Source organism: Oncorhynchus kisutch, linkage group LG12, assembly GCF_002021735.2.
Source record: "Oncorhynchus kisutch isolate 150728-3 linkage group LG12, Okis_V2, whole genome shotgun sequence".
Classification (NCBI taxonomy): Eukaryota; Metazoa; Chordata; class Actinopteri; order Salmoniformes; family Salmonidae; genus Oncorhynchus; species Oncorhynchus kisutch.
In genome coordinates this window covers 54,023,331-54,048,233 of record NC_034185.2, presented here as the reverse complement: position 1 = coordinate 54,048,233, position 24,903 = coordinate 54,023,331, and the positions used below count along the sequence as shown (strand labels likewise).

Here is a 24,903-nt window from a genome sequence, read left to right as displayed (position 1 = left end):
CAGGGCTCTGTGCAGGAAAATCAAGTTCCTCCACACCGATCTTTGACAAACCATTTCTGTACGGACCTTGCGTTCTGCACGGGGACATTGTCATGCTGAAACAGGAAAGGGCCTTCCTCAAACTGTTGCCACAAAGTTGGAAGCACAGAATCGTCTAGAATGTATGGTGCAGCTTTAAGATTTCCCTTCACTTGAACTAAGGGGCCTAGCCCGAACCATGAAACAGCCCCAGAACATTATTCCTCATCCACCAAACTTTACAGTGGGCACTATGCATTTGGGCCATGGAAACCCATTTCATTAAACTCTCAAAAAGTTTTGTGCTGACGTTGCTTCCAGAGGCAGTTTGAAACTCTGTAGTGAGTGTTGCAACCAAGGATAGACGATATTTACACACTACGAGCTTCAGCACTCAGCGGTCCCGTTCTGTGAGCTTGTGTGGCCTACCACTTCGTGAGCTGTTGTTGCTGCTAGACATTTCCACTCCACAATAACAGCACTGTATATATAGTGCATCTACCTCAAATACCTCCTACCTCTGCACATTAATCTGGTACTGGGCCTCCCTGTATATAGCTCCATTCTTGTATTTTATTCCTCGTGTGTTACCATTTAATGTTTCAACTCTGCATTGTTGTGAGGGGTTGTAAACAAGCATTTCACAGTTAAATCTACAAGAGTTGTATTTGGCAAATAAAATGTTAGATTTTTTATTTGAAGTGACTTACAATAGCAGGTCTTGTAATGGGCCAGTGATAAACAGGAGAGGGAGACACTATGGAGGAGCATTCCAATGGGATTAGGAAAGCAACAAAAGTCCTCCAGATTAGCTAATGGGAATACAATGGGAGCGGGGCCACTGGGAGGAGAGGGGTGAAGAGGGGCAACCAGTGAATTAGCTACGTAGACTCAGACGGATAACCTGCTAGGTTGTAATTACATTGTTAGGACAGTGCGTCCGCTTGTCAACATAAATATTCTTCATTTTCTGTACAACGACCTTAAAATGGATAATGATTCCTCAATTCAAAGTCCCATACTGAGGCGTTAAGGCTAAATGCACCAACGCATAACTGAACTGAGGATTGAGAAGAGATAGTTTTGCGCACTTCACCAAGACAGCCTTCAGGACTAAAGACACAGCACTACCGGCGCGGGAGTCAGGCCAGGCTACAGCACTACCGGCGCGGGAGTCAGGCCAGGCTACAGCAGCAGCTTCCTCACATTAGAACTGAGACTGGCTGAGAATATAATAGACGAGGCTGATTTTGGAGGATTTATACTGAAAATAGTTACGTACCATTAACTGTCTGGTAACGGAGGGGTGGAGGAGAGAGGGGTGAGTAAAAGTAAATAATTGGGTGAATAAAAGAGCCAGTGAAAATGGGAGAAAAACAAGATAGAAAAAAGCCAAAGATAAAAAGGTAGAAAGAGATTGGAGAGAGAGTTCTGGGTGGCTCCACACGAATTGTGCTGCTTCTCAGTAACCATTTGAACTCCAGTCCAAAAATAAGCCAACAGAGATTTGTTCAAATGTTGATTGAATGGGTGTCCTGCTGGAGACTGAGAGAAAAGGAGGGGGAGCGGTGAGAATGATAAGACCACAGTGCCCCCTAAAGCCAAAAGAGTACACCTCTTTTTCCCTCCATCTCTCATCTGAAGAGCCTATGTATTGAGAGGCCAAGAGGGTTTCGTTCAAGGCGCGCACCAACACACGTTGAGGGGCCGAGAGGCTAACGTTCAAGGCCTTGCAAACGTTACTTAAAAAAGGACTCGGAGGATCCCTTACCGTTCTTAGAGAGCTGAGCTGTTCGTCGGTACGTGAGGCGCATTTATTAAAACACACAAACGACCCAACAGCCAGGCAGAATGGCGCACAAACACACAGAGAGCAGCCCACACTGTAGTTTAACATATTCCCTAGATTTCAGAGGTTGAAATGCACTCTTTGACACCACACATGGAGAAGTTCTAATCAAGGCTGAATGGAAATAAGCCCATTTCTAGAGTGAGAGACTAAAACCAAACGAACAGGTGCAGCGCTAAGGAGCGCTGTGGAATTGAGCCCAACTGCCTTCCGTAGGCCTATCGGATTCACTGACACGTTTCACGGTAAATAGCAAACACATCTAAACACATCTATTGCTAAATCCTCTGATTCTCCTCATGCTGTTATAACAGTGAGACGCATAGATATGAGAGAGAGAGTTGGGGAGAAAAAGGGAAAGAAAGAGAATTAGTAAGAGATCCAGAGAGGGAAAAAGCTTTTTCTAGTGGCGGGGCGGAGTGAACAGTCATCACACGCCACCTTTGTGAAGCACGGCACTTCTTGCCGTTAAGTTTCTTCCTCTTGAAGGTGCAGGTGAACGGGAAGTGGTGTATAAACTCCCTCCTTAATGAAGTAGGAGCCTGGAGAAGGAGCTTACACCCCACTGTGCCGGGGAGAGGAGAAGGCCTGGCAAGGTAATCAGAGTGAAATAGTGTGAGTAGGAGAGTGTCGGAGCTATGAGTATGTGTATGCATGCCTGCATACATGTCAGTATATATAGCTCTGTGTGTGTAGGAGTTGTGTGTGTGTGTGTGTGTGTGTGTGTGTGTGTGTGTGCCTGTGTGTCTCACTTCCTTCCGTATGCAGCTCCAGGAGGGCCTCTCGCCTAAGGAGCAACAGCAGGGGTTTGTGGGAAGATAACGGGGGAGGGAAAGTTTTTCGAGCAAGGGCAGAAAGCGGTAGAGAGGGTGCGAAGGAGAAAGAGGAAAAAGATGCTCCGCTTGCTGTTTGTATTGTTTGAAAAAGGCGGAGGCTGTGGAGTATAATCATCTCGCTTTCTATCGTAGGTGGGAGGGAGCAAACGAGGGGTAGGGGTACGGGTTGTACCCCCCCTTGAAACCTTGTGCTCCGTTAGGGGTCGTCCCCAATCCCCCGTGTGACGTCGCTCCCTCGCCGAGCATACTGTCGGAATCACCTTGACACACAGACTGTACCACGGCACATGCACGAGGGGCGTCGATGATCAAACGCACCCAACACACTCTGCTGACAATCTGTTGAGATTGCTCTGGGGACAATCACCACAGTTGAATTAGTATTCAAAAAAATAAAAAATAGGACTGCCATTTGGTAAACAAACACCGGTACAGGAGGAAGCTAAATCAAAAAGGGAAGACTAGCAGATATCTGTCTGTTGTGTGTCTGCCCATCCATCAAAGCTATCCCGTCAGTGTTAGTCGAACACCTGCATAACTGATACTGTACAGAGTGAATACTGGTATGGTACTTCGGCTAAATACAATGTCAGGGAAGCTAAACAGCTATGCATTGTGGTTGTCAACCGGGATGTATAGAGAGAAAAGATAAAGGATGTTTGGTGGAAGGAGGAGAGGTGTCTCGCTGTGAATAGCTGAGTCAAGGACGAGAGGGAGGAGTGTGTGTGTCCGAGAGAAGAGGTATAGAAAGATAGGAGGAGTGTGTTCATCTGCGCATGTGGTCATCTGCGCATGTGTGTGTGTTCATCTGCGTGTGGGGTCTCACCTGCTTGGATGATGAGCTTGGCACACTCGTTGCAGGGGAACAGAGCCACGTACATGGAACAGCCCTTCACGTCCGCTGAGTTCTTATTCATGATCGCATTCAGCTCCGCATGGCACACTGGAGAGAGGGGGAGGAAAAGAGGGAGAGTGTAAACCCACCAGGGGTGGCAGTGAATCAAAAACTGAGACGTATTAATATGCAGATAGAGGTTTCCTAGTTCCAACAGCCACATACAACTAATCAACTGGTCTAGGATCAGTTCCCCCCCTGTCCATATAATCTCATTCATTCATTGATCTAAAAAGGCTAAACTGATCCTAGTTCAGAAATTACACTTTTCAACTCAGCACATTACTTTCCAAAGTGGACAGATGCCTCCTCTCTCTCCTCCACCATGGCAGACATAAAATGACTCATTCCTAACGTTAATTATGGGAAATTAATTGCCCCATCAGCGACGGTGGCCGATTATGGAGCACCACCACCACCCCTCAAACTGTAGTGTGATTACCATATCCCCTCACTAGCCCCATGCCAGCCAGCCAGCCTCACCGATTTGCTTTGGCACAACAGAGCACGGCACGACATGCACGTTGGTCCACTGCTCTCACAGCAAGCAGGCAGAACTCATACGATCAAGCCCATTCGAGAGAAAGAGCCATGGGATGGTTCACTTGGAGAATTTGTGCAAATCGGTTGTCATGGCAACATGTATTTGTTGGGGAACATAAGATATTATCCTGAGCACTGTTTAATGTTACAGTCACTGGTCTCAGTTACTATTAGAGCAGTGGTAGTTACCATTACCACCACTGGTGAATAGCGTTAATGAACACTGATCCGCACTGTGACCCAACAGCCAACCCCCCTTTAAAACTGCTCCTGAAACTGACTAATAATGTGAACCTCACAAAAGCCTTCTCTGGTCCCAATTAGCTGCAGAGTCAGTTACTTGAAAACAGGTAATTAAATGACCCATTTGTGCTCGTAAAAAAAATTAAATCAGCTGAGGTTTACCAGAATGGCCTTCCCAGGTAGAGGGCAATTATACCCAGTAACCATGAGACCTTCTGGACAAGAGGGATGTTAAGAAAGTGTGTTAGTGTGTGTGGTCTTGGCTAACAAGACTGCTGTTCCTTGTAATTGCAGATTACAGCCTTTATTACAGCCAATTATCTCCCTTTGAAGATGATTAGACATCTTCTACAAGGTTCTCTCTCCCCCCCCCCCCCTTTACCCAGTTTCACAAAGAAATGGCTATATAAAAAAATATTTTAAAAAACATTACATTGTGCTATGCTATGACCTGGGCAGCAATTTTCCGCAAGGACCTGGATAGTGGCAACCCTAAGAGGGCTTTAAGGATACCCCTGGATGGGGTGAAGAATATATCCTGTGTTTGAAGATAAAATAATGAGATTCTTCCTTCTAACGAGAAGAGGATACAGAGCAGAGAGCGAGTGCATGAAAGAGAAAGAGCGAGGAAGAGGGGAGAGAGACACCCATTGGCCAGAAAGAGTGGGTGAGAAATAGATTAGGGGAAATAAGTGATTCTTCACCAAGCTTTGCTAACAGCACAAGACGACTTGGGCACAACTAAGCACAATATCTTGCCCAATATATTCCATCTGCAAAAACACAAACATATCTTTATAAAAGAGCTTGAGAGAGGCAGGGAGAAACTAGACAGCAAAGACTAGGGTGTTTCTCTAAACCCTTCTAAAATTATTCCGAAGTGGACTGGAGGAAGAAATAGGTCTACATCCTTTGAATGTAAAAAAGGGCTGTCTGGAGGTTCGCCAACTCATTTACTTTCGGCGGTTCGCTCTCCCTCTCTGTCCTCCAAACTAAGCAACCCCCCCCTACCTCTGCATATTAACTGGAGACATCCTTAAAGCGTCAGGTATCTCCACACACAAAGCTTCAGGTCTTAACTCAAACTGCTTTCAATTACCGATGAGACAAAGAATTCGAAAATAACTCCTTCAAAAATTAACTGGGCAGTTAGTTTGACTTTCCATATTCTTCGTGGAACCCTCTCTCCTGAACTCAGGAGATTAATTATCTGGTTCCCGTGGCGATTAGAAACGGCTGTGATGAAACAGTGACGCGTCTTACGTACAGTCTGTCTGGGAATGTTGGAATGGAATATTCTGGAACACCTGTAGCTAATTGCATGTGGATGTTAGGCTGCCTGTGACCCAATAGAATAGTGTATAGGGTTTCTGTAGGAAGACAGAGGGAGGGGTCTGGAATTGAAAGGATAGACTGGAGTGCACTGAAGGGTTAGGACTGTACATTGCCAACCTATAAAGCCCTGCAGAAGTTTCTATAAGGCTACAATTGTATTATCTGTAGTAGTAGTAGTAGTAGTAGGCCTTGGGCTATTAGGTAAAATAAAAACTGTACACATGCAGTGTGTGTGTGTGTTCTGGTAGATGGTCAGTTGGGTGCTCTCTGACCACTGTAGCCAATTAAATAAGCTATTGAGAGGTCAGAGGTCAAGATTGGCCACCTGTTAACTGACATGGAGTCTTGTATTTGCATGCACCTTAAAAAAAAAACGCACCATTTCCGAATACCTATACTAGCGTACTACTTACTTAAACTGCATACAATGCATGTACTCATCGTCGCATACTATTTAGCGCACACAGTTTAGTAAAAAGTATGCAGTATGCCACGACCGCAACGCAGTAGCAGCTCCTGACTGGCTGAGTAAGTGGGGTGGGGCAGAGTGCGGGTGGATTTTTAAAAAAAATCAACAAACATGCATCACACTAACCAGGATGATAATAGCTCACTTCTAATTTGATTAATTTCTCTAAACTCTGAATGGAATAGGTATGGAGTTATAGGCCTACTCAGGCTGGTTATAAGCAGACCATCACATTCAACCTATACCGTAGGTAAATATTTTCCACTTGAACATATTTATTAGTGAAACCAAAGTGCTGTAACATATTCAATTAAATCAAATAGCCTAGTATAGCTTACATTTGAAAACCGCCACAGAAGCTTCGCTATTCGGCATCTTCCCAATTAAGTAGCTTAGTTCTGTTGTTTGGCTACTCAAAGAGAACGGGGCCCATCACTCGCTTTTCACCTCTTCCAATGCATTGTGGAAAAGTGTGCATCTAATTCTACTAGATAAAGAGCTGAGATGAGTATAACATCCTGGCATTTAAACCATCAAAATGGTTTAAAAAATTCACACACTATAAAACATTCTATTTTCGTTTACTGAGAATGTGCCTTTGCGCAGTGTCACGCTATTCGGTTTTGGGTAGCGCATCCCCTTATCTAATTGATCAGCGGTTGTCAAAGCCAACACGAGTATCTGGACATTTAAAGTATACTCGATTTTCAAAATGTCCCATACTATTAAACTTCATTTTTTTCCCTGCATACTCAAAACAGACAAATATTTAGGACACAGCTATGGGTATTCAGACTATCTCCCAGAGTCAACACACTCACACAAAAAACAAATGTGCTAATATAACCACTGCAGCACAAATAGAATATTGCAGCACTACAGCCTATGGCCTATACAGCCAGTCACTCTGATTGAGACGCATGTCTTTCCTGATTCCCACAGGCTTGTCGAGTCATGTGACTTCTAAAGCTCCTCTAGATTCTGTCTACGTCTCAAACTGCACGCTATTCCCTATAGGTCCTGGTCAAAAGTAATGCACTAAATAGGGACTAGGGAGTCATTTGGAACAGATTCTGTCTCGGCTGCCAGGGAACACCAGAGAGAGTGCCTGGCCCCTAGCCAGAGATATCACAACCCTGAGGAGACTAGAGATAGGGAGGGGGGAGATGGAGAGGGCATAGGGAGGGAAGGCAGAGAAAAGAGATGGAGGGAGAGAGAAAGAAAGAGGGAGATCAAAAGCAAAAGAAGAGTGTGCCCGGTGGGAAAGAGGCTGTAGAGCCAACCGACACAGCAGACAAATAGAGGGCCGTTAACTTTGCTACATCGGCTCAAGCAATTACATGGCTATTCCTGTGTGTTAGTAGGGAATGAATGGGTCCGAATAAGGCATTAGGAATGAACCGGGTCGGGAGCAGGACAGAGCTACGGGCTGAGGACCGAGTTTCTATTATTCCTGGATAGTTTTGCTGAGGGAGGGAGGGAGTGTGTATGTCACTGCCAAGGGAGCGGTTTAACTTCCTCTCCTCTCACAGTCTCTTTATTAACAGTACTTAAAGAACGATTCATCTACAGAACAGAGAGACAATAGTTACTGAGGAAGAAAAGGGTTTTCTGAATGAGCTGTTAGAAAAGGTAGAAAGGGTGGACGCAGTACTAATCGTGTTAAATATACGGTCCTTCTCTGTATATTACAGTATGATCATACATTCCCTCTAGGTAAACAAAGTGGGACAATGCAACATATTGTGATATAAAAAAGGTAGAAAGTCATTTCTGAGAGACACTATTTGTAAAGGGGGGGGGGGGGGGGGTCAGGAAGAGTTTAAAAGATCAACCCCCCCCCAATTTTTTTTTGACAAAATGCTCTTAGTGCTTTGCCTCTTCACACCCTCACCATGGCAACCGCTGATAGTCTCCCACGCTGGCATCTGCTGCCCACAGTCTGCCAGCTGTGCCCTCAGCCCTCTCGATCACTCTTCCCCCACCCCCCTTCTCTCTTCTAAACTTCATACCTAAACCCATTCAGAATCGTCTAGCTTTTCCCCCCCAGAGTGGCCTACACTGTATATAAACAATTCAAAAGTAGGACTCTGAAAAGCCCTAGGTAAAGAGACCGGATTTAGGACATTAAAATCTGGGAATGTAATTATTTATTTTTACGGGAGGGTGTTGGGTATAGCTGCGCAAAAATAATTGTGAAAAAAAAAAAAGTGGCATGCCCTGGAACTATATTTAACTATCAATTTTCACTGTAGTTATTTCCAATACTTTTATTAATTATAAGACACAGGATTATCCCTCCAGTTCTCTTAATCTTAGCCCATCTAGTAATTCAAAAACCACCCAAGTCTGTTAGCCTATGCTGTTGGAGATACTTTCTAGCCATGGTTATTCATGAGATGGTTACAGTGCATCACCAATCAAAACGTTATAAAAAGGTCCAACAAGGACATTTATCGTGGACAGGCCACCAAAACCGGGGACTGGCTGTGGAAAACTGGGGACTGGCTGTGGAAAACTGGGGACGTCTAGTCACCCTAGGTATCTCTAATAGGTTATAATTGCATATGATTAGTAAGTACTTATGTACTAGGGATGTACTCGTTTCACTTCAAACTAACTGCCCCCATTGGTCCGATTACCTATCATGAGCTCTCAAGGCTTACAAGTCAAACTTTGAAAATACGGCAGTCATGGTTGGCAGAGTCGGGTCTAATATCATCAATATCAGAAGTTGGGAGAGAAAACACTACTAGCAAGTTCCCTCTAGGTTGTGTGTGTACATTCACTCTGAGTTTTGAGTGGACAAGGAGACTAACTGGAAGTTGGTGTCCAGCGCCCTCTTCAGGTGAAACTGTGTCACTTCTAGTTCAGACTTCCAAGGACTGAGACAAGAATCAAGATGTCCTTGTAGAACAGAGGTATAGCTACTGAATCATTTCACTGTAAAAGCTCTTTCTCTCACAAGGACACGCTCTCTCTCAGAAGTAGAAACCGATAGTACAAGCAAGCAGTTGGAGACAGGAGAGCATTCCACCTTCCATCCAGCTATTCTATCGTTTTCCCAGAAATGCATTTATTTTCCAGTGTGCCACCTGCTCTCATTTCACCCTCAAACTACCTGGTTTCCATGACAACTGCACAAAAACATCTCTTCTTTCCTTTCCCGTTCGTTGGGGTTAAGAGCACCTGGCCTCCATCTTCGGTGTTACATTAAAACCCCATCTGTGCTGCCAGGTAGTCTCTCTCTTCTTTGTTGGCCTCAGCTGTGTTGTCTGCGCGGGTGATGCTTGTTTCGACGTTAAACAACAACTGCCTTAGCAACAACAGGGGATTGACTACTGCTTATTGTTAAGGGCTTGTCTGGTTTGAAAGAGGTTATGCACTGTAATGAGAAGCAGCTATGAGGTGAGGCGAGAGAGAGAGAAATGAGGATGAGTGTGAAAAAGAGCACCATGTGGTCTTGAGAGAAAAAAAGCAGGCCCAGACAGATGGAGCCTAGAGTCTGTGAGTGCGAGAGAGACCGGGCATCGGGGGGTGAGAAAGCAGGAGTCAATCACCGCACACACTTCACATGTTGGACTGGCTAGTACTGTTCAAGTGGCTAGTGCGATTATGGCCTAGCAGCATGTCAGTTGGGGTTCACAGTTCACGAGCTGCTGAAATGGCCGGCATATTGCCCAGGCCTGGGTTCAACCCTTCAAATGCTTTAGTTAAGATTGATTGACCTTGTTTGGATCATTGGAACCAATGGAATAGACCCAAAAATGCTAACATCGCTCATATGGCACTCCAGAAAGGCTCAAATGCTCCAAGTATTTCAAAGAAAGCTCATGCTGTTTTAACCTAGTTCCGACTTATATCAAGTTATGGAACCAGCATACACTGAGTATACAAAACATTAAGAACACCTGCTCTTTCCATGACAGACTGACCAGGTGAAAGCTATGATCCCTTATTGATGTCACTTGCTAAGTCCACTTCAAAAATCTGTGTAGAGGAAGAAAGGGGGACACATTATAAAAGGATTGTTAAGACTTGAGACATGGATTGTGTGTGTGTGCCATTCATAGGGTTAAATGGGGAAGACAAAAGATTGAAGTGCCTTTGAACAGGGTACGGTAGTAGGTGCCAGACGCACCGGTTTGTGGGAAGCATTAGAGTCAATATGCCTCAACTAATTGGGTGGGGGTGCAACCCAATATTAGGAAGTTGTTCCTATCATAAGGTTACTTGGTAGTGGACTGTGGTACTACAGTGATGTTCCTAGGTAGATCCTACCATAAGGATACTTGGTAGTGGACTGTGGTACTACAGTGATGTTCCTAGGTAGATCCTACCATAAGGATATTTGGTAATGGACTGTGGTACTACAGTGATGTTCCTAGGTAGATCCTACCATAAGGATATTTGGTAGTGGACTGTGGTACTACAGTGATGTTCCTAGGGAGATCCTACCATAAGGATATTTGGTATCCAGTCTGTCGTCAGCAGAGCGGGACCAGGGCAGCAGGTCATCATCACAGCCGTTGGGCATGCCGTTGTAGCCGATGCCCACTATCTTATTCTCCTGGTTAACAATACATGCTCCAACCTAGCAGAGAGAGAGATCATTTAAAGTTCAGACAGTGTGCGCATATTATTTCTCAACTGTGTTGCATCTAGACTAGAAGATGTGACTGGGCGTATCATTGGTCACCCTCAAACAAATGGCAAATCATTATGTATTTGGGTAAGAAGATATTTTTATACCCTAGCATGTAGGCCTAAGAGTTTAACATTTATGCAAGTATACAGTGGGCTCCAAAATTACTGGCACCCCTGGCTGGCAATGCACAAACAATACATTAAAATTAATTAGATATACTCAAATTCCAACGTGAGAAATACTGTACTTTATTAATGTTTCAATGGAACCAACCAAAATCATACAATTATTTAATACAAAATGGCCATGGTGGAACATTGATTTTGCTGTCACAGAACCATTTCTGTGTGGATCTTGAGGTACGTTTTGAGTCATTGCCTTGTTGGAAAGTCCACCTACGGCCAAGTCCCAGCCTTCTGGCAGAGGCAACCAGATTGTCAGCCAGAATTGTCTGATACTTGGTGGAATTCATTATGCCATCAAATCTTAACCAGTGCCCCTGGACCTCTGGAATTAAAACAGCCCCAAAACATCACTGACCCACCACCATATTTCACCATGGGTATGAGGTGCCTCTCCTTGTATGCGTCTCTGTTGACGCAAAACATGCAGATGCTGTATCTGATCAAAACATTTTATTTTGGTCTCATCTGACCAGAGCACCTTCTTCCGGTCATAACTTAAATGACGTTTGGCAAACTCCAAGCGCTTGCATCTGTGTCTTGGGGTCAGAAAGGGCTTTCTTCTGGCAACCCTTCCAAAGAGCCTGTGGATGTGGAGGTGGCGTCTGATGGTGCTTTTTGAAACCTGGGTGACCCCCAAGACACCACCAAGGCCTGCAATTCTTTCACAGTGATTCTGGGGGTTCTGTTGCTTCTCTCGCCATCCTCCTCCCTATCCTGGGGGGGCAAAATGCATTTGCATCCTCTACCGTAAGGTTGTCAAGTGTTCCATATCTTCTGATTTTTTTACATTTTTATAACTGCCCTGACAGTGCTCAGTAGTTTGTGGATCTTCTTGTAGCCATTACCAGATTTATGAAGGTCTACGACCATCTGTCTCTCTTGAACTGCCAGTTCTTTTGTTTTCTTCATGGTGTTGGATGACAAAGGGATATTGCATGCGTGTTACCTCATTATACCCTAGTGAAACAAGTGATGTAATGGCTCAATATAGTTCCTTGAGACTTAAATGAATTAAATTCAATTTCTGGTTTAATTTTAGAAGATGCAATTTACAATCATCTTTAAGGGTGCCATTAATTGTGAAACCTTGATTTGGAGGACAACTAAATCAATAAATGATTTTGGTGGGTTCCATTGAAACATTAATAAAGTACAGTATTTCTCACATGTTGGTATTTTGAGTTTCTATAATTATATTGTTTTTGCATTGCCAGTAATTTTGGAGCTCACTGTGTATGTAAGTAGAGGCAGAGCAACTTGGCATGAAGGGTGGAGGTCAATGTTCAGTAGTTTAGAGAGTTGGGAAAGAGAAGAGAGGGCTCTCCAGCTGAGAGCTAGGCCAATTAGAGATGGAGCGAGAGAGGAGAGTGGGGGAGGGGGGGCATCAACTTATCAGGAATCACATGAAAGCACAAAACCTCTACTCCACCATAACGAACACAGTGGAACAACCAATCAGGAGGGATTCTAATCTAACTCACAAAAACATCGAAGTTTTCTAACCACTTCTTGGCTAATAATGATCGGTCATCTAACCAATGAGGGTGCAACCGTACCGTATGCCCTTCACTGTACTGTTAGTTTTCTCCAGGTGAACTGGCATAGCTACAACACATCAAACGACCTAGAGAGCCCACCCCCCGCCATGGCTCTCCCCAGGACGCTGTGCTTTGATCAGGGCTAGAAACGCTCCGCCAGGCCCCTTATCACTTTAAAAAGACCCACGCACCCCCCCCCCCCACCCCATCCATCAATACATAAAACACCCCCCCCCCCCCCCCCACACCCAGCTCCATCACTCATATTTTAGAATGATAAAAGTGTGTCAGAGAAATGTGTGAAAGACGAAGTCAGCCAGAGAGGCCGAGAGGGAGAGACAAAAAGACGAGCGAGAGAGCGAAATGATAGAGGGTCCTTCTCGGTGTCATAGGACTGACTAAGACAAAGTCAGACGAAGCTTGAAGATGATACGTAGTGTAGCTGTTCAGATCACAGATCAAATTAAGTTCAGTCTCGACTCGCGTCCCCTTGGATTTGTGCTGTGTGCACACATGCGCCTGTCTAGAGAGCATTGCTGAATTAATGTAGGGGGCTTATTTGAAGGATACATCTGAAGAGGGAAGAGGGTAGAGACTAGAGAGCTGAGCTGAGCCTTAAAACAGAGGCTGTAGCGTACACACGACCACATTAACAGAGGGAACTAAAGGGGGGAGGGGAGACTAAGAAACAGTGGCTTCTTGAGAGAGAGCCCACTGAGGGACAAGCTACCATCCTTTCTTGTTGGTGGACTGCGTCAACTAAGGTGGTCAGATATCAATGGGGGAATTGTGGCAAAAGCGGAAGGCGGAAGCTTCGTCCTTCGGCCCCCCTGTGGCGGTCTGTAAACAGAGGCCTCGCGAGGACCCGTCGCTGAAACATGAAACGGCGCCAGATATCCCTTTCTTCCGAGAGGGAAAAAAAGAGAAAATAAAGGATAGACGACTAAAGCTCCAAACCCTCTGTTTCATCCTCACACTGTTTTGATCAGGGAAGGCTTGGCTGGTTTAAAAACTTTTGTCATTCTTCTAATCCCCATCGCCTCCACCTCTCTCTCTCCCCCGAGGTGGAGACAAGACAACATCCTGAACTAGTTTAGAAAGGAGAGGTCATTAGAGAAGACTTGTTGAAATTTCCTCCCTTTCTTTCTCGCTCTCATTCCCGCTGTCTCTTGATCTCCATCACCCCCCCTCGTTCTTTCTGGGCTGGTTGGTAACTAGTGCAGAAAGAAAGTATTCACACCTCCTGACTTTTTCAACATTTAGTTGTGTTACAGCCAGAATTTAAAATGGATTATATTTAGATTATCGGTCACTGGCCCACACACACACACACACACACACAATAATCCATATTGTCAAAGTAGAATTCCAAATCATTAAAAAAGGAAAAGTTGAAATGTCTTGAGTCAATAAGTATTCAATCCCTTTGTTATGGCAAGGCTAAATAAGTTCAGGAGTAAAATGTTACTTAACAAATCACAATAAGTTGCATGGACTCAATGTGTGCAATAATTGTGTTTAACGTGATTTCTGAATGACTGCTTCATCGCTGTACCCCACACATGCAATTATCTGTAAGTTCCCTCAATCGAGCAGAGAATTTCAAACACAGATTCAACCACAAAGACCAGGGAGGTTTTCTAGACACGCATCTCATGTGCACTCACACACACACAGAACAAAGCCAAGGGGACTTTAAAACCAAGTTGAATGGCTGTGATAGGAGAAAACTGAAGATGGATCCACAACATTGTGGCAAAGAGATATACTTTGGGTCCTGAATACAAAGCGTTATGTTTAGGGAAAATTCAACATCTCCGAGTACCACTTCATATTTTCAAGCATGGTGGTGGTGGCATCATGTTATTGGTATGCTTGTCATTGGCAAGGACTACTGAGTTTTTGGGGATGAAAAGAAATTGAATGGGTGAGTGAAAAAAATCTATTTAATCCAGTTTGAATTCAGGCTGTAACACAATAAAATGTGGAACAAGTCAACAGGTGTGAATAGTTTCTAAAGGCACTAACTCCCAGCAGCAGGTGTGGAGTCAGAAGGAGGGAGGGATGGAGGATTACTGGATCCGTAGACCCCCTGCTGTGCCCCACTGGCCTCCCCCACCCCTTCCTTCCCCTGGGGTTGAGCTTATCACAGAGGAGCAGAGCCAGCTCTCATCGGGGGCTGGACGATATGGCCAGCATATAATGGTATTTTTCTAATGTTTGACGGTATATTTTAGTATTTGGTATTTTATTAGGATCCCCATTGTTGCAAAAGCAGCAGCTACTCTTCCTGGGGTCCACACAAAACATGGCATAATATAGAACATTAGTCGACAAGAACAGCTCAAGGACAGAACATGTAAAAAAAAAATGTATAGGCACACGTGGCCTACATATCAATACATACAACTATCTACGTCAAATAGGGGAGAGATGTGCCGTGAGGTGTTCCTTTCTGTTTTTTGAAACCAGGTTTGCTCTTAATTTGAGCAATATGAGATGGACCGGAGTTCCACTCAATAATGGCTCTATATAATACTGTATGCCTTCTTGAATTTGGAGACTGTGAAAAGACCCCTGGTGGCATGTCTGGTGGGGTAAGTGTGTGTGTGTCAGAGCTGTGCGTAAATTGACTATGCAAACAATTGGGGATTTTCGACAATGTTTTTTTAATAAAAAGAAGTGACTCAATTCGTAGCCAAGAGAGACTGGCATGCATTGTTTTTATATAAGCCTTCTGATTACAATGAAGAGCAGAACGTGCCGCTCTGTTCTGGGCCAGCAGCAGCTTAACTAGGTCTTTCCTTGCAGCACTCGACTGGACAATAATTAAGATTAGATAAAACTAGAGCCTGCAGGACATCTCTATCACGTACAAACCTCTCCCCATCTTTACAACCATTGAATCTATACGTTTCGACCGTGATTGTAAACTATCTAAGGTAACACCAAGTAATTTAGTCAACTTCCTCAACAGCCACACCATTCATTACCAGATTCAGGTCTAGAACTTAGGGAATGATTTGTACCAAATACAATGCTCTTAGTTTTAGAGATGTTCAGGGCCAGTTTATTACTGGCCACCCATTCCAAAACAGACTGCAACTCTTTAAGGGTTTCGGTGATTTCATTAGCTGTGGTTCATATGTTGACGTTATTTTATGGTTTTGAATAATATAAATATTTGTATTTATTTATGAGTAGTGCATGACCCTAGGGTGGAAACACAAGTGATTTCAATGAGTCTCTCCATTCTGATTGTTTTTTACTGTTCAATTAAACTTCAACTCTGAATTTTTCATAAATGTCTGCCTTTCCTGCACTAATTTGAGATCATATCCACACTCCACACTATTGGCAAATGTTGCAATTGCGTTTTTTAACCAAATGTTGCAATTTGACTTGCGATTTAAACACTTGAATAGTTAGTGAATAGTTAGAATATTCTAATGGACATAGTGTTTTACATGACAACGAATGAAAACGCCAGGGAGGAGTTATTGCGACAGGGTAGGAACCAAAGTTGCTACATTAAAAATGTTATCTTCGTTACTTCATGTAGCTTACATACTTTTATATTTACTCACTTTTATATTTACTCACACACTAAAGTGCACATACACACTTCCATACATCTGTATCAAATAATTTATTGATTTAAATTCCCTAATAAACCCTGCGTAGTCCAGACTTCCCTCAAGACATCTCTTTTTGACCAAATATTTTTAGGATTGAAAACCTGTAGCCATTTCCCCCCCCCTCCATTTCACTGATATCCCTCACTCCATCCATCCACTTCTGTGGGTCAGAAATCCATTTCAAAACAAGCTCTAGGTTGATCATCAAACTAGACAGCACAGTGCAGACAGGGTGTATAGGTGTCGAAACAAATCAAAACAGACATCCAACTTGGCGCTTACAGGCCTACACCAGACAACCAATCCCTGACTAAGGCAGACAAGGGCTAAGGCCTCCAACTGCTTGAAACACACACACCCCCACCACCCAAACCAGGTGCTCGACCCACAGCCGGGAACTCTGGGAACTCAATCAAATACCCGCCGCCGCCTTGACCGGCAGTGTCAAAGAGAGGCGTCCGTGCCAGGGCCTGATCAGAAAAGCAGGGAGGCCTTATTGAGGGCGAAGGGCCTGGCATCTGGATGAATATTTAACAACAGGTGGGGCTGTGGACGCCTTACACAGCCGTGGTAGAGAGAGAAATGGAGAGAAAGGTGGTTGCAGGGCCAGGATCAATGAAGAGGGGGGTAGGGTGTGGTGATGTTACCTAGGATCTTGAATGCTTCTTTGAGTTGTGTGTGTGTGTGTGTGTGTGATATATATATATAGATATATATATATATATATATATATATATATGCGTTTACCTGTGAGCTGGGATCCTTGCTTCTCTGAGCTGAAAGGAAAGCTACAGCCATGAAATATTCAGGCCACTCCAGGTAGTCCTCACGCTTTTTCGTCTGAGCAGGATCAGAGGCCGGGGTCCTGATGGAGGGGAAAAGAGGAGAGGGAGAAAGGACAGAGAGAAAAGAAAATGGAGAAAGGTCAGAACGGGAGGATAGAAGGAGAGAGACAAAACATGAAGACAAAAGAAAATAGAGGTCAGAAAAATGGGCAAAAGAATAGTGAGAAAGAGAAGAGGAGAAGGGGGAAAGAGAAAAGGAGGGTAGCGTTAGAGGTTGAGAAGGGAAGGAGAACGGGGGAGTCAGAGGGATAAGACAGAATAGAAGGAAAGTGACAAGGTAGTGAGGGATGGCGTAAAAACAAAAATAGAACCTTTAAAAGGCTCGTTTGTCAAAAAGGAGCAGTCAGTGGCATTGGTCGCGTGTTTCACTTGAGGTCAGCATGATGTAGTCTCGGTCTCCGTCCTCTTGCTTTACAAAGGAAAACACGTGCTGGCGTGAACGCAAACACAAGTTCAGTCGGACACTTCACACACACACATCCTCACAAGGCCACCAGTGCGACGATTCAAAGGGCTTCAAACCTGGGTCTTAACCCCACGGAGATCAGACACCCACTCCCTATAATTACAACACCCCTGTCTAGAGACCTCACTATCTCAGCGTACATTCTTTGTGTTTTGAAAACCATTATATCCTCTTTACTGCTGTGCTCCAGGCCACTCACCCACCATTACGGATCCAGACACAGGAACCGGGAGCTATTATGGGTACAGTCGCAGAACGTCCCACTGGGTCAGGCTGGAGCACCTTGGAAACTGAAGCAGCAGTACCCAGCAATTAAATCCTACCCATCTGGCTGTCACACCAACCTAGGGCGGATCGTGCCATAGAGCTAGGCCTAGATGCCACGTCTGCCTGTCTACAAAGCACTCTCTAAAGTGGATCCAAAGACAAAGTGATGGCAGAGGAGGAAGGGATACTTTGAACTCCTCCACAGTTTGGAGTGTGATCTCTCGGCCGTGCGTTTTGACCTGGTAATTAAACCCTACCCACCTGGCTGTCACATGACAAAGAAATGAAAGAGTGGCCCCATTGCCCTAGGTTGGCAACCGAGACCCATTGTTGTCCGGCAATGCACGACGTCTGCCTGTCTACAAAGACAAGATCGGTGACGTCTTTCGCCTATACCCCCGCAGACACGACTGGACTAGAAAGAAATGAAGGGATCAAAGAGAGAGGGAGAAAGAGGGATGCGCTTGGAGTCCGACCCTTTGAACTCCTCCACAGCTCGGACTGTGAGATCTCTGGTCCCTACGTTTCAAAATTGGCTAATGGTTGACAGCATGCGGAGCAAGACTGCCAAACGGGGACAAACTTTAAAGTGAAGTGACATTTCCAGGCGTTCGGACGCATTAAGTGGCGCACATCATAGGGCAGAGGGGCCGTCGTTGCGCAAAAGACAAAGAAACTGCTCGTTTGTTTTTCATTGTGGCTTGATCAAATGTGGCATATTGCATTTAATTAGGCCTAAAGAATCTAGTTAGAGAGGCTGTTGTAAAATCATTTACAGTTGATGTAGAGATTTGATTTGTTCAAACTGTTTAATAACACAAGATGAGAGGAATAAAACATGAATTGAAACACATTCGGTTGAGTAGGCCTCCACCTTCCAATACAGACCTTCAATTTGATCCAGCTTTTTAGGGAGTGTCTGAATCTTCCTTGATACATCTAATTAAGCATTGGTCTCCGGGGAAGCTTTGGTAGCTTAAACGTCTTCTGTTATCAATTTGTGCAGAAGGGCCTTCCTTCTCATTATTCATTAAAGCATCACTGAACCGGCCGCAAACCTTAATATCTCCCCACCGGAGACCTGACACCTGGTGGTGTTCACACGGTCATTCAGAAGCCTGGAATCTTCCTGCTGTCATATGTTCAAATGCTGACATAGAATTACAATGACTAGAACAGTCAGACATTCCATTCCCCAATTGCATGCCGCTCAAGTTCAATTCATTGTAATTATATGGTTCTCCTATACTGCTCCAATGGCAGCTGCTGCTGTGGTCTCAGTGTCACCCAGGACATTAGTCCTTTAATGAGACGCAGATGAGTGTGTTCGCTCCCCTGGGCTCTACAGGCTTTCCCAGGCACCAGATTGTCATAGAGGTCCTACACTCTGCAGAATGGTGGTCGGCCTTCCAAAACAGGATTTTCAACCGTACAGCTGCTGGGAGAAGAGATAACATGACATGGGGTAACATGACATGGGGTAATTCTTCCTGGGCGTTCTCCCTTCTGGGGTTTATTATTCCCGCAAATGCCTATTCCTTATTGGCTTAATGAGCTGGAGGATTAGGCTATCACGCTTCCAAGCAGCACGTCAAAATAGGACTTTTCCTGGCTATACTCTGCCCTATATTCGTAGGCCCTATCTGGGAACAGAATGTAGAAAATGAAGGCATTAGGCTACCTAGTTTAGTGAAAGTGCACAAAGCCGGTCAGAAAGGGATGCTCAACATAGTGAGTGGTATTAGGGAAGGCAGGAAGGCCCTTCAGAATGCCAAGTTTGCCAACATGCATGTTGCGCGGGGATGGAAATGTCAGAGGTACGCGACCTAACTCAATACATGCACCCTATGGTTGCTACCATTGAATTAGGAATTTAATAGGACATTTATGGTTGCAACCAGTTCAGAGTTGATATGGAAAAGACAGGCCTATATGCCTAGCCTTCAGCACCAGCATTCTTCACAGCAATGATGAGAATGCAAACTCAGAGCTTGGTCAGAAGAACATGACCAAACTGTCAACTCGATGGCAAGCAACTGTTACTCTGAAGGCAGCCTAAAGAGTTCAGGCTGAGGGTTGACATGGAAAAGGTATAGGCCTTCAGCCAAAGCATTCTTCACATCAATGAAGGTGATACAAGTGTAAGCAGAGCAGAGAGCCGAAAACATTTGAAGGCTGAACTAGTAAAAAGAGAACAGCTCTGTGCCGTACACTAAAAAATATTTATGATGAAGGCTAAACATGATGCAACCAGTCTCAAAATGCCATCCAGATTTCAATCAACCACATCCGGAATTCAAGCCTTCATAACAGCGTGAAATCACGGTGGAAAGAGACTGTTATCGAGCTAGGCCCTGGGAGGCACCGGCTCATTTTGGGGGATCAAAACAGCCAAAGTGGGCCCTCAGCCAGCTTAAAGTGGTGGTGAAGAGGGCCAGGGGACACAGGGGTTGGCCCAGGTCCTCTTCACCTTTCTGGGCTCCTGGCACTCTGCTGGGTGTCGGGAATCCCTCCAGATGTGTGCGAGACGATTGAGGGCATGTTACGGGTGGAGCTAGAGTGCTCCTTGTGTTTGACATTTGACACAGAGTCAGAGTGACAGTGTGGTTGGGACTAGGAGTAGTGTGTGTGGGATGTGTGTTTGTGTCCTCATTGCCCTCCTGCGCATTAGCTTATTCCCTGTGCCAACACTGCTGCCATTCCATGGGCACACACTCAAGGGTGGGGGGAGACACGTCCTCCCTTTTTGAGGGCCACAGATTCATATTGCACTCGTTTCAGCTGAAGAGAAACTGTGTGTGTGTCACAGCTTATGCAGTATCCATATTCAACATCTTACACATCCCGCCCCATGTCTTTCACCAAGATGGCATAGGGAACTAAGGGGAGTAGATAGAATATTACCTGACGCTAAATACAAATCAGACAGGGGGGGGGGGGGGCTAAGTGATAATCATGTCTGAAGAGGATAGGATGATATTTTATCTTGAGAATGGCTACAGTCGTTTCTAAGGTGTGAAGTCCTTTTCTGACTTTGCGTCGAGACACACACGGAATGTGATGACTGTTGAAGTTGCCAACCTTCCTGTGTGTCTCTCTCTCACACACACACACACACACACACACACACACACACACACACACACACACACACACACACACACATTCCCAATGCAGTTAGTCGTTTTTTGGCAGGTATACATTAAGTGCCTAGCTTGAATGTGACCTTATTTCAATACACTGTACAGTAACTTAGCTAGCTATCCATCTTACATGTCTAATGCCTTTCTGAAAATGCTGCTAACAACAAACGCGAGCTATGTTTATATATTGACGTTGTAGCGTTGTGTGTTATCAAAGAACTGAAAGAGTTGGCTAGCTAGATACTACTACTTAGCCTAGCTAGCTAGTCCTACCGTGAAACGCACGCAACCAAACAACTGACAATTCGCTGCTAACTTCAAATTGAAAAGTAAAAACAAAACAAAAAAAGTTACCCATTCAGTTGAGATGTCTCGTTCTTCATTTCATGGCTCATCTTTGCTTCTGTGTTGGCAAGCTGCATGTGAGGTGTCGCCTAGCTGATACTGGCATACAGCGTCACAGGACAAACACAAGGCATGAAAATCTCCCGCGCTTGAAAATGTCACGTGGTCCAACCACCAGCCTATATTAGGGAATGTGTAAATCCACGTAGTTGTCTTGTTGAACGAACATCTGTAGAGCGCGTCAAAATACAGTTAGCCTTCCAAGGTGGACTTCTGTGAACAATATGTAAAACCTGCGGAATGTGTGTGCTCTCTGCCACTGTAAACTGAAGATGAAGCTGCATAGGACCAAAAACAGTAAAGTGAGTGACAGAATATATCCTCCTCCCCGCCACTACGTGGCAGTCATGTGTTTTACTAAAACCACAGATAAAAAAAGGGGAGATTGTACCATAATTCTGTTACCGAATTTTACATCTGCATCAGGGAAGAACAGTTACAGTAACACCTCTGACTCTCTGTGACAACACACACAGCCACACACCTCTGACTCTCTGTGACGACACACACACAACCACACACCTCTGACTCTCTGTGACGACACACACACAGCCACACACCTCTGACTCTCTGTGACGACACACACACAACCACACACCTCTGACTCTCTGTGACGACACACACACAGCCACACACCTCTGACTCTCTGTGACGACACACACAGCCACACACCTCTGACTCTCTGTGACGACACACACAGTCACACACCTCTGACTCTCTGTGACGACACACACAGCCACACACCTCTGACTCTCTGTGACGACACACACACAGCCACACACCTCTGACTCTCTGTGACGACACACACACAACCACACACCTCTGACTCTCTGTGACGACACACACACAGCCACACACCTCTGACTCTCTGTGACGACACACACAGCCACACACCTCTGACTCTCTGTGACGACACACACAGTCACACACCTCTGACTCTCTGTGACGACACACACACAACCACACACCTCTGACTCTCTGTGACGACACACACAGTCACACAGCTAGCTTCTTGTTCTATGTGGCTAAGTTTTCCAAAAACTATGTTAAATATCTGCCCTGAATTAAGATTCAAAGATGTCTGCAGAAAGAATGGGGTGTCAGCTATGACATGACACCTTGAGTTTGAAAAAATATATTTTGGTTATTGAACTGATTCATCTTACCTGGTAAAATACCTGGTAAAATACCTGGTAAAGTCAGTGAAGTGGATTTCACTTGGTAACTGAATTACGGTAACAGAATTACATCATGGGTCCCAGATCTGTACTACACAGAAATTCCTAATTATAGAATTCTCTGCATTTTATTTTACCCTTATTTTACCAGGTAAGTTGACTGAGAACACGTTCTCATTTACAGCAACGACCTGGGGAATAGTTACAGGGGAGAGGAGGGGGGATGAATCAGCAAATTGTAAACTGGGGATGATTAGGTGGCCATGATGGTACAGTATGAAGACCAGATTGGCAATTTAGAGTGGTGATGTATCCTGAATAGGGACACAAAGGGAGAAATATGCAATATCTTCCTTTGCATATATGGGTATTATTCTACAAACATGCTATTGTTGTAATGAGTTCTGCCCCAAAAACAAGACCACATTTGTTTTATTTTATTTAACCAGGTAGGCTAGTTGAGAACAATTTCTTAATTTGCAACTTCGAAATGGCCAAGATAAAGCAAAGCAGTGTGACACAGACAATAACACAGAGTTACACATGGAGTAAACAATAAACAAGCCAATAACACAATAAACAAATCAATGACACAGTAGAAAAAAGAAAGTCTATATACAGTGTGTGCAAAAGGCATGAGGCGGTAGGCAATAAATAGGCCATAGGAGCGAATAGTTACAATTTAGCAGATTAACACTGGAGTGATAAATGAGCAGATGATGATGTGCAAGTAGAGATACTGGTGTGCAAAGGAGCAGAAAAGTAAATCAAATAAAAACAGTATGGGGATGAGGTAGGTAGATTGGGTGGGCTATTTACAGATGGACTATGTACAGCTGTAGCAATCGGTTAGCTGCTCAGATAGTTGATGTTTAAAGCTACTATGCTGTGCTGTGATGTCCAAACTTGTGAAACATAGACGTCTATGATTGGTTCAGATTTGATCTGGTCCGGACCAACCAAATCTGTGTGCCGTCATGGTAAAAAATAATTTGTTCTTAACTGACTTGCCTAGTTAAATAAAGGTGAAATAAAAAAATAAAAACAGTATAGTAGAATTCAGTACAGGACAGTAGAGTAGAGCAGTGGTTCCCAACCTTTTTGGTTACTGTACCACCAACTATTTTGCTCTGCCTGGAGTACCCCTGATTGACCCCCTCATGTGCATTTTACCAGTAGACCTATGGTCTCATGAGTCTTCTCAAGTACCCCCTGTGGATAGGCCAAGTCCCCTTAGGGGTCCTAGTACCCCTGGTTGGGAACCACTGAAGTAGAGTATAGTACAGTAGAGTACAGTACAATACGTTATGCTGTACTCTATTGTGCTCTACTGTACTGTAATGAACTCTACTTTACTGTAGGCCTACTGCACTGAACTACACTCTACTTTTCTTTACTTTACTGTATTGCACTCTACTGTACTCCACTGTGCTTCCCTGTACTGTACTGTATTGTGCTTTCCAAACGTATGAAACATAGAGGTACATGATTGGTTCAGATTTGGTCTAAACCAATCTACGTCTGTGGACGTTGAAATCAAGGCGGGTCCGGACCAAAACAATTATGTCGAAATGAAATTAAGGCCAGGGTGGACTGACCAAATTTCACCTACTTTTCAACGTCCATGGATGTCCGTGTCGGTCGGTGCTCAGTGGGTGCAGATGCTGGTTACAGTAAATGGAAAGCGAGGGTAGGCGTTGGTAAGTTCCGGGAGAGGTCAAATGAACTGGATCTGAACATAACAGTATGCCAGTGGAAGGGAAGACAGTAGCAAGTGACCTAGCTATGGTTTGTGACTACTATGATTTCTCATTGTAGCCAATTCAATAATTACAAGTTTTAATCACTTAATAATTCATAAACAAAAATGTATATCAGTAAAAACACTAACTAATTAGTATGTCTATCTTTACTTGTTACTTCTGTGAACTTTGCCTCGTGCCTTGAAATGAGAAAATATCTTAAAGATACTGTATGTGGGTTTTTGAAAGGAATTTCGAAGCACAAGGCATTGTTTCTTAAACTTGCAGACGGCAAATAATTTATCCCAGACTAAATATGGGTTGATATTAGTTGGCAGGGGTCTTTACTTACTTTACAACATTATTGTGTTTTGATGTATTTCTACTTCCCTTTAATTAAAGTACAAAAGGGAAAATAAATAAACATATATATGGGTTGTATTTACAATGATGTTTGTTCTTCACTGGTTGCCATTTTCTTGTGGCAACAGGTCACACATCTTCCTGCTGTAGTAGGCACACTCTCTTCTCTAACTCTCTCCGCCCCTCTCTCTCTCTCTCTCTCTCTCTCTCTCTCTCTCTCTCTCTCTCTCTCTCTCTCTCTCTCTCTCTCTCTCCGCCCCTCTCTCTCCCTCCCCCTTCTGCCACTTTCAGGAGGAA

General features: G+C 44.3%; 1 protein-coding gene across 1 annotated transcript in view; it reads right to left on the bottom strand.

The window, feature by feature from the left end:
• The window catches only part of LOC109901282 (deoxycytidylate deaminase), a 34,778-nt gene extending 13,344 nt beyond the window's left edge, over window positions 1–21,434 (bottom strand). Inside the window, exons 1-4 of the mRNA XM_020497330.2 lie at window positions 21,273–21,434; window positions 16,945–17,062; window positions 10,647–10,782; window positions 3,530–3,646 (exon numbers count right to left, since the gene is read on the bottom strand). Of these exons, the coding sequence (XP_020352919.1) occupies window positions 3,530–3,646; window positions 10,647–10,782; window positions 16,945–17,062; window positions 21,273–21,340 (439 nt within the window). The 5' untranslated portion in view covers window positions 21,341–21,434. The remainder of the gene's footprint in view (window positions 1–3,529; window positions 3,647–10,646; window positions 10,783–16,944; window positions 17,063–21,272) is intronic.
• Window positions 21,435–24,903: the final 3,469 nt, after the last annotated feature.